This window comes from Chiloscyllium plagiosum, unplaced genomic scaffold, assembly GCF_037043375.1.
Source record: "Chiloscyllium plagiosum isolate Xiang-an unplaced genomic scaffold, Cpla_swu_hap1 HiC_scaffold_42, whole genome shotgun sequence".
Taxonomy (NCBI): domain Eukaryota; kingdom Metazoa; phylum Chordata; class Chondrichthyes; order Orectolobiformes; family Hemiscylliidae; genus Chiloscyllium; species Chiloscyllium plagiosum.
Genome location: NW_028270180.1, coordinates 5,088,666 through 5,099,263, shown reverse-complemented (window position 1 = coordinate 5,099,263; position 10,598 = coordinate 5,088,666). Strand labels below are relative to the sequence as shown.

The window sequence follows — 10,598 nt, the reverse complement described above, 5'->3', positions numbered from 1 at the left end:
AGCGAGAGAGAGGGAGGGAGCGAGAGAGAGGGAGGGAGCGAGAGAGAGGAAGGGAGCGAGAGAGAGGGAGGGAGGGAGCGAGAGAGAGGGAGGGAGCGAGAGAGAGGGAGGGAGCGAGAGAGAGGGAGGGAGCAAGCAAGAGAGAGAAAGGGAGCGAGAGAGAGAAAAAGGGAGCGAGAGAGAGAGAGAGGGAGAGCGCGAGGCAGAGCACAAGGGAGACCGGCAAGGAAGGAGTCGAGAGAGTGATGAGGTGGTGTGTGTTGTATGAGGGTGAACTGGGGGAACTGTGTGAGGGATGGGGGTCTGAGTTGTGGGGTGGGTTTGTGGGGTGTGTGAAGTACAAGTGTGCTAGTGAATGAGTGAGTGTCTTTTTTCCAGCTTCAACCCATCAACTTTTGAGTTTTACAGATGAAGGTCTAAAATAGAACGCACAACCATAAGCACCACTCCAGGAGAAACACATATCTATATTTTATTATGTTACCAATGTGGCAACCTCTGACTTAAACTGCTTTGAACGTTTTACTATGAGTGACCAGGTTTCCTGGGCCTTGGACAACCTGGTAGCTGCTGCAAAGGGCTAACAGCTATGGGGAGAAGTTAATTGTCTTTTACATCACTGCCTGGACAGGAGAAGCAGCTGTGCTTTGACAAAGTCCTTTTCCCACATGGGCATGCCATCTGAAACCTGCATACCTAACCCACCCTGTTAACATCCTGTGTAATGTTCCAAAAGTGGAAGTTTAGTGCCTGGTCCTTGATTGCACTTGGTACCCTTCTTTCTCCCCATTTAGTACATATAAGCAATTAATCATCCCGAAGAGTCATTTGGAGATCAGCATTGCACAACATTATAACTAGTTATGTGAGTATTGAGGATTACTGCCCAACAGCTACTCACAATAACAGGATTTTAAAGCAAGCCCATGCATTATCTGAACTAGCTCAACATTTCATCTCAAGATTTGCCCTTCTTTTATACCATTTACAATTTTTCTTTTGCAAAATTGAATGTGTCCACCACTGTTTGCCAGGTCTTTCCAGTTAATTAAAAAAGTTCTTCAAAGTATAAGCAACTAGCTACCTTTGTTCTATTTGTGATGTCAAATCAATATGATCTTGAGGCTATTGAGTTACTAGCTCAAAACCAGCAACCTCAGCTTCCCTCTATTTACCAAAACCCCACAAACCTTGAATATTTCTATTTCACCCTCATTTCAATCTTCAATATTTCTATTGCATACTCATGGAAAAAAAAACAAAGCCTTTCTAGTCTTTCCCAGGTTGTACCTTGGATAAATCACTTCTGCACACTTCCAATCACACTGGAATTCCTGAAATGGGACATGTAATTTGGACCTGTGCCCATTTTTCTCTTGCATCCGGCGTTCCTATTCATGTTTCTGCCTACCCCCACTATCTCCCAAATAACAATTTGAGCAACTTGTCATGTTCTTTTAAAGATTAAAGCTTTCTCGACTAAACGTTCATCTAGAAGGTATTAGATGATGTGATGGTGAATGATATTATTAATACTATTGAATAACACAGACTGCATGGTAATAGCTAGAGGTGCTACCTGCCCCATGAGTAAATAAAAGTCTGTGTAGTATCTGCAAACAAATTGCTACCCCCAGCTTTAAGGCTAATTGGAATTTTGGAAACTGGTCTATAGCTCCTAACAATTCTAAAGAGTCAATGCTTGATGAAAAGAAAAATGTCACTTCTGAAGTTTGGTTAAAATCTGAAAGCAAATGCTTAGTCTTTGCATGCTACATTAGTACTTGTGGGTAGATTTAAAATCACGCAATTGCTATTTATGGTGGTTTGCAAATTGTGAAGCTGCACCACTATTGTATTCTTCAGAGATTTCGATGTGTCTAACTTTCTTACCCAGACCACTCTGCTTAACATCAGACAGTTGTCTAGAATATGGAGGAGCCAATAACCGGTAGCCGCTGTATTTTGAAGAATTCTCAGAAAGCACCTGCCAGCAAGAGAGATACTTTGCATTAAAAAGTGAAAACAACACAGTGAGGACTTCAGTAACTACTGGCAAAATCATTGACTGGACATGATCTATCTACAACTCTCAAATACCAACTCTGTTATTGTAGCAATTGGTGGCATCCAACTCAGAACCATGGGGCAAACTTCCCTTCGTATTGAAAAACAAATGCAACCCAAAGAGAATTTACACAACAGGAGAATAGGTCACCACAAGTGAACTGGTCATACTCTCTGTCAGCGGTCCATTATAAAAATAACCCAATAATCTGAGAACCAACTGCTTTGTGCATTTACAGAAATGTGTGCCCATTAATTCACGGTTAATCAAGCTCTTTTATTTGCAACTTTAAGATGGAGCACAGAAAACGCTTTATCTGAATCACTTGACAGTAGGAACTCAGCCTGTCACCTCAACCCAGGCAATTCTGAATTAGGCTCACAGTAAATGCACTACACCTTGGACTAGAAATAAATGACTATTTTAACCAGTGAAGACTTTCATCCCCTGCATTCATCACTTAACCTGAAGTATTGTTTGTGGTTAACATTTTTCCTGCATGAACTGGGTATCTCTATAAAATGGTGCCTGTCATTGACCAGGAATGGACAGTACAATAGGGCTCAAGTGACAATTAAGCACACAGAAATTGGAGAAGCTGGGATTGTTTTCCTTGGTGCGGACGGATAATTGTGGATGAGCACCAAATGTGAACACTTTGTGATGTGCTGAATATCAACTCCCCATTAGTTATCTCATCAATTCCCCATTAGTTACCTCCATTGAGCCCATCTTCCTGGTCTTTGTCAGGGCAGTCTTCCTGTGACTCTGGAAAGGCTCTGCTGGCTGAGGCAAGGCTGGAAGAAACCCATCTGCATCATCACTTCCCCGATTCTCTGAAAGATCCTCCATGCTGCCCTGATCAGTTTTTGATCCACCTTCATTCTAAGGAAGAAATAAACAGCATTACAATAAACTTTCTCTTGCTTTCTTTCTCCTTTTCCTTTGCATTTATAGTTTTCCTTTTCTCTTTTTGCAGGACAGCTGTTAAGGATATGCTACCTCAAAAAACAGTTCAACTGTCATGAGGATACCACATTGAGTTTAAGAATTTCTTTTTAATTGGAAGAAATACGTGGAGTAGAATTTGCAGACAGGGGGGTGGGATCCTTTGGGTAATTCTTTCAAACAGTCATGACAAGCTCGACAAGCCACCACCAGACACATATTCCTCTCCCCTCCTTTGTCAGCCTTCAGAAAGGACTGTTCCCCTTCAGAACACCCTGGTCCACTCCACCTTCACTTAAAAAAAAACCCGTAGTCCCACAGCATCTTCCCCTACAACCACAAGTGATGTAACACCTGCCTGTTTACTTCCTCCTTCCTCAGTATATGAGGGTCCAAACATATCTTCCAGATGAAGGAGCACTTTACCTGCACTTCACTCAATCTAGTCTACTGCATTCGCTGCTCACAATGTGGTCTCCTCTACATTGGGGAAACAAAGAAAAAACTGGGTGACAGCTTCGCAGAACACTACGCTCTGCCCATGTAAAAGACCAAGCTTCCAGTTGCCTGCCACTTCAACACCCCACTCTGTTCCCTGGCCAACATTTGTCTCAGGTTTGCTGCAGTGCTCTAGTGAAGCTCAGCGCAAGCTGGAAGCACAGCACCTCATTTTCAACTTGGAACTCTATATAGCCTTCTGGACTCAATATCGAGTTCAACGATTTTAGGGCTTGAGGTGCCTTCCCCTATTTCCTTACCTCAATCCCACTTACCAGACGTTATCATCACATGGTCTGCTATTACACACAACCCATTGCTAGCCATAAACAGTCCTCATCAGCAGCTATGCACTCTCTCAGGCTGACATATAGAGAGGAAACTCGATTAACCGAACAACATGGGCAGGGATATTTTGTTCAGACAATACAGTTTACCCAAGCATCGGGACCTTGAGATCTTGTTCGGATAATCAGAAGTTCAGATAATCAATGATCGAATAATAGGGCTTAAAAATGTGTTGCTGGAAAAGCGCAGCAGGTCAGGCAGCCTCCAAGGAGAAGGAGAATCGACGTTTCGGGCATAAGTCCTTCTTCAGGAATGAGGAGGGTGTGCCAAGCAGGCTAAGATAAAAGAATAGGGAGGAGGGACTTGGGGGAGCGGCATTGGGAATGTGATAGGTGGAAGGTGGTTAAGGTGAGGATGATAGGCCGGAGAGGGGGTGGGGGCGGAGAGGTCGGGAAGAAGATTGCAGGTCAAGAAGGCGGTTCTGAGTCTGAGGGCTGGGACTGAGAAAAGGTGGAGGGGAGGGGAAATGAGGAAGCTGGAGAAATCCACATTCATCCCCTGTGGCCGGAGGGTCCCTCGGCGGAAGATGAGTCGCTCTTTCTCCAGGTGTCCTGTTGCCATGGTCTAGTGATGGAGGCAGCCAAGGACCTGCATGTCCTTGGTGGAGTGGGAGGGGGAGTTAAAGTGTTCAGCCACGGGGCGGTTGGGTTGGTTGGTGCGGGTGTCCCAGAGGTGTTCTCTGAAAAGCTCTGCAAGTAGGCGGCCTGTCTCCCCAATGTATAGGAGGCCACATTGGGTGCAGCGGATGCAGTAAATGATGTGTGTGGAGGTGCAGGGGAATTTCTGACGGATATTGAAAGATCCCTTGGGGCCTTGGAGGGAAGTGAGGGGGGAGGTGTGGGCGCAAGTTTTGCATTTTTTGCAGTTGCAGGGGAAGGTGTCGGGAGTGGAGGTTGGGTTGGTGGGGGGTGTGGACCTGACGAGGGAGTCACGGAGGGAGTGTTCTTTCCGGAACGCTGATAGGGGTAGGGAGGGAAATATATCCTTGGTGGTGGGGTCTGTTTGGAGGTGGTGGAAATGACGAAGGATGATCCGATGTATCTGGAGGTTGGTGGGGCAGTAGGTGAGGACCAGTGGGGTTCTGTCCTGGTGGCAATTAGAGGGGTGGGGTTCAAGGGCGGAGGAGCGGGAAGTGGAGGAGATGCGTTGGAGAGCATCGTCAACCACGTCTGAGAGGAAATTGCGGTCTTTGAAGAAGGAGGCCATCTGGGTTGATCGGTATTGGAATTGGTCCTCCTGGGAGCAGATGCGGCGAAGGCTGCCGGTTTGATGGTGCCACTCCAACCTCTCCCCCTCGGAACGTGCGGCCCTCCGCTCCAACCCCAACCTCACCATCAAACCGGCAGACAAGGGAGGCGCGGTGGTAGTTTGGCGCACCGATCTCTCTATTGCTGAGGCTCAACGCCAGCTCGCGGACACCTCCTCCTACTGCCCCCTTGACCATGACCCCACCCCCACCACCAAACCATCATCTCCCAGACCATCCATAACCTCATCACCTCAGGGGATCTCCCATCCACTGCCTCCAACCTCATAGACCCACAACCCCGCACCGCCCGTTTCTACCTCCTGCCCAAAATCCACAAACCTGACTGCCCCGGCCGACCCATTGTCGCAGCCTGCTCCTGCCCCACCGAACTCATTTCTGCATACCTTGACACGGTCCTGTCCCCCTTAGTCCAAGAACTCCCCACCTACGTTCGGGACATCACTCACGCCCTCCAACTCCTCCATGATTTTCGCTTCCCCGGCCCCCAACGCCTTATCTTCACCATGGACATCCAGTCCCTGTACACCTCCATCCCCCATCATGAAGGACTCAAAGCCCTCCGCTTCTTTCTTTCCCGCCGAACCAACCAGTACCCTTCCACTGACACTCTCCTTCGACTGACTGAACTGGTCCTCACTCTGAACAACTTCTCCTTCCAATCCTCCCACTTCCTCCAAACCAAAGGAGTAGCCATGAGCACCCGCATGGGCCCCAGCTATGCCTGCCTCTTCGTTGGATATGTGGAACAGTCCATCTTCCGCAGCTACACTGGCACCAGCCCCCACCTTCTCCTCCGCTACATTGATGACTGTATCAGCGCTACCTCGTGCTTCCACGAGGAGGTTGAACAGTTCATCCACTTTACTAACACCTTCCACCCCGACCTCAAATTTACCTGGACCGTCTCAGACTCCTCCCTCCCCTTCCTAGACCTCTCCATCTCTATCTCGGACGACCGACTCAACACGGACGTATACTATAAAGCGACTGACTCCCACAGCTATCTAGATTACACCTCTTTCAACCCTGCCCCCTGTAAAAACGCCATCCCATATCCCCAATTCCTTCACCTTCGCCGCATCTGCTCCCAGAAGGACCAATTCCAATACCGAACAACCCAGATGGCCTCCTTCTTCAAAGACCGCAATTTCCCCTCAGACGTGGTTGACGATGCTCTCCACTGCATCTCCTCCACTTCCCGCTCTTCCGCCCTTGAACCCGCCCCTCTAATCGCCACCAGGACAGAACCCCACTAGTCCTCACCTACCACCCCACCAACCTCCAGATACATCGTATCATCCTTCGTCATTTCCGCCACCTCCAAACGGACCCCACCACCAGGGATATATTTCCCTCCCCACCCCTATCAGCGTTCCAGAAAGACTCCCTCCGCGACTCCCTTGTCAGATCCACACCCCCCACCAACCAAACCTCCACTCCCGGCACCTTCCCCTGCAACCGCAAAAAATGCAAAACTTGCGCCCACACCTCCCCCCTCACTTCCCTCCAAGGCCCCAAGGGATCCTTCAATATCCATCAGAAATTCACCTGCACCTCCACACACATCATTTACTGCATTCGCTGCACCCGATGTGGCCTCCTATACACTGGGGAGACAGGCCGCCTACTTGCGGAACGTTTCAGAGAACATCTCTGGGACACCCGCACCAACCAACCCAACCGCCCCGTGGCTGAACACTTTAACTCCCCCACCCACTCCACCAAGTACATGCAGGTCCTTGGCCTCCTCCATCGCCAGACCATGGCAACACGATGCCTGAAGGAAGAGCGACTCATCTTCCGCCTAGGAACCCTCCAGCCACAGGGGATGAATGCGGATTTCTCCAGCTTCCTCATTTCCCCTCCCCCCACCTTTTCTCAGTCCCAGCCCTCAGACTCAGAACCGCCTTCTTGACCTGCAATCTTCTTCCCGACCTCTCCGCCCCCACCCCCTCTCCGGCCTATCACACTCACCTTAACCTTCTTCCACCTATCGCATTCCCAACGCCGCTCCCCCAAGTCCCTCCTCCCTACCTTTTATCTTAGCCTGCTTGGCACACCATCCTCATTACTGAAGGGCTTATGCCCGAAACGTCGATTCTCCTTCTCCTTGGAGGCTGCCTGACCTGCTGCGCTTTTCCAGCAACACATGTTTAAGCTCTAATCTCCAGCATCTGCGACCTCACTTTCTCCTGATCGAATAATAGAGGTTGCTCTACTCCTTTGTCTGTCCAATTGTCCTTATCTCTCTTCAGATTCTATCCCCACCTACTATTTATTCCTTACACCCTCCCATCCACCCTATCTTCTGCATAAATAACATTTTTGTAGCTACCATCAGTTCTGAATGGTAGAGCCTGAAGGGTCACCAAACCTGAAACATTAACTATGATTTCTCTCCACAGATGCTGCCAGACTTTTCCTGCAATTTCTGTTTTTGTCTCTAGCGATTTGTATGTTTCGGATTTCTTTTGCGGGTGAACACAAGTTCACTGATTCTCCCAGATATATTTATGTGCCCACACAAAAATAGGTAGAATTTGAGTAAAGAAAATGAACTTTGCTTCTTCAATTTACTTGAGTTACAAGGTTTACTATAGTAACCTCTTCCTGAAAGGCTGCACGTTATCAGTCATTAGCTGAGAGTCAGATTCAGGCTTTACCAGCCAAACAGATATACTGAACCATTAAAAAAAAGCAAATAGTACCAATAAGTACATTTTTTTTCCAGTAGTTGAGGCTATACAATTTGTGAAGTAGAAACTCTGAATCCATCCTATAACTTGGAGCCCTCACTGTTGCTGTCCTAGTTCCCTGGCTCTAGGTGGACTCAGTCAACACAAACAGTGCTAAAACATAAAGGTCCACTGTGCAGGCCAGGAGGAAAAAATGTCAGCCAACTAAACGTCAACTAGTCAGTACCGCAGGATAGGGGTGAAAATGACAGAACTGGCAGACACAGCTTCAACATTACCTGCAGGCAGCAAATCAGCATTTGGAAGGTCAGCACTGCTTGCTCCTGAATTGGAGAGATTCCTAGAAATGGTCATCTAAACAAGTGCTCATTTCCCTACCATCCAGTGCAGTCAAGAGGCAAGTCTTAATATGTGTAATTGTATTGACTTCTGGTTCAGGAAGTCGCTTGCATGCATGGACCTTGGAGGTTTGTGCAACATCACGACACATTAGAGGGAATATAGCCTGTGCCTCCAGGAAGACCAAGTGCAATTTTCATTAGCATTTATACTCCAACCCTGAAGGCTAACCCAACTAACAAGGAAAAGTTCTACACAGATTTCCATGTATGCCCCTCCCAAGGACAAAATTGTTGTTTTTGGTGATTTTAACATTAGAGTTGGCCATGGTATGGAAGGCAGTGTTTCGAAAGCATGGAGTTGAAAACTACAACGAAAATAAACATCTGTTTCTGGAACTCTGTACAGAAAAACAGCAGTCCACACCTAACACCTTCTTTCAACATAAAGATTGCTTCAAGACCACACGGAAATATGCCACATTGAACACTGGCACCAGGTTAGCCTAAAGAACGTCTGCAAACTGGAGTCACTCCTAGTGCTGATTGTTGTACAGATCACTGCCTCATTCACTCAAAGCTGAACTCCCACTTCAAACATAAGCTCAAATACACACCTAGAGACAACCCAAAGCAATCTCGAGTCAGTGACCTGCAAACTTCATTTTTTGCAGAGATAGATTACAAGCCCACAGAACAGACTGGAACACCCCGATGTCATTACTGATTCCATTCCAGAAGAACTCTAAGAGCACATTAAAGCTGCTGGAGGGACTAATTTGATGTAAATGACAAAGAAATCCAAGATTTGCGAATGATAAAAATATCAACTCATCAGACTCAGCCAGGCATCAAGCATGCAGCACTCTTTAAAATAAACTGAGGGATATACCCAATGACACACTTACAGAAAACACCTAATTATATGTTGATACTGGCAACATAAGCAGCTAGAAAAAAAAACTAAAATCTGTCTGTGGACCAGCATATCAAACCCAAAATTTCTTAAGTAGCAGCGATTTTAAGATACTACACACCAAAAGGATGTCAATCCTGGATTGCTAGTTGGAACACATTGAAACACTCTTCAGTGCATGATATTGCCATCAGCCTAATCAAATAATTATCTGTCAAAGAAAACCTTTGTGAGCTGATCCCTGGAGGAAACTGTGACTACCATTAACCAGACAGATAGCAACAAGAAGATGGAATTCCACCTCAGGCCTTGAAACATGGGAGTCCCTGCCCTACATACCAAGCTGTGTGAATTTTTCCTGGCTTGCTGGGAAGAGAGCTGAATCCCACAAGATCTTTGCCATGCCATTATCATCACCTCGTCCAAACACAAAGGAGAAAAGGCAGGCAGCTACAACCACTGTGGGGGCTCCTCCCTTTCTATTGCTGGGAAGATCCTGCCTTGGACAACTCCAGAACAGGTTTGTTCCAACAATTGCACAGAACCAGCGTGGACTCACAGCAAAGAGGCACTTCAGAGACGTGCGAGAAGAAAAGTGATATGAGAAAAACAAAGCTCTGTGTGGCACTTTCATAAAACTCACCAAGGAATTAGATCCCATGGGGAGATGGAATTTCAAAAAATCTTGAAAAAATATGGATGCCCACCCTGGTTTTTTCATGAAAACCAGCACGGACAAGTTGAGCACAGCAATCATCTATTGAGTTCCTTCCGAATCTCTAATGATAGGAAGCAGGGAAGTGTACTACCCCAACATTATTCCCCCTCATGTTCAGGAATGACAGTGCTGCAGGCAATGGAAGATCTTGAGGAAGAGGTTTAAGTATGGTCCAGACTGTGAAGACTTTTTTTCAATCACAGGCATTTTCAGGTTCACACACACAGACAGGAAAAAGCCATCCCTGCATTTTTCACTGATGACTGCATTCTCATGACCCACAAGTCAGATCTGTAAAGCACAACAGCACGTTGTTGCTCCGAGACAGCACAACTCCTCAGACTAAAAATCAATGTAAAGAAAACGGAAGTCCTGAATCAGCCTGCATGACAAGAGGAATATGGACCATCAAGTACGGTCATTGAGGGAACTGAGCTGGAAACAGTGAAGCAATTTACCCATTCGGGGAACATCTTGTTTGACGCACCATAGACAAGGAAATGGACAACAGGCTTTCAGACGCAAAAACTGCATTTGGCAGACTCCACAATCCAGTATGGAGCAATGAGAGCCTCACAGAGCACACAGCAAACCAGAAGTGTACAAAGCCAAAGTGGAGTGTAAGCTCATAAATATAATAGATTCTGTTAAATTCCAAACTCTGAATAAAATACATTCCAAGAAGTCTCAAAATCATAGGGAATGGTTTCTGTACAGCAAAGAACCAAGAGAATTCTTCTGAGAGAGAAGATGCTTATTAACTCGCTGCGCACCTGGACAGAATCAAAACATGCACCA

General features: G+C 46.7%; 1 protein-coding gene across 10 annotated transcripts in view; it reads right to left on the bottom strand.

Moving 5' to 3' along the window:
- ppip5k1a (diphosphoinositol pentakisphosphate kinase 1a) overlaps positions 1–10,598 on the bottom strand; it is a 171,298-nt gene that overhangs the window by 62,028 nt on the left and 98,672 nt on the right. For all 10 annotated transcript variants that reach the window (XM_043680429.2, XM_043680433.2, XM_043680435.2 and 7 more), the window contains 2 exons: positions 2,786–2,953; positions 1,894–1,987 (listed from right to left, as the gene is read on the bottom strand). In XM_043680429.2, the coding sequence (XP_043536364.2) occupies positions 1,894–1,987; positions 2,786–2,953 (262 nt within the window). The remainder of the gene's footprint in view (positions 1–1,893; positions 1,988–2,785; positions 2,954–10,598) is intronic.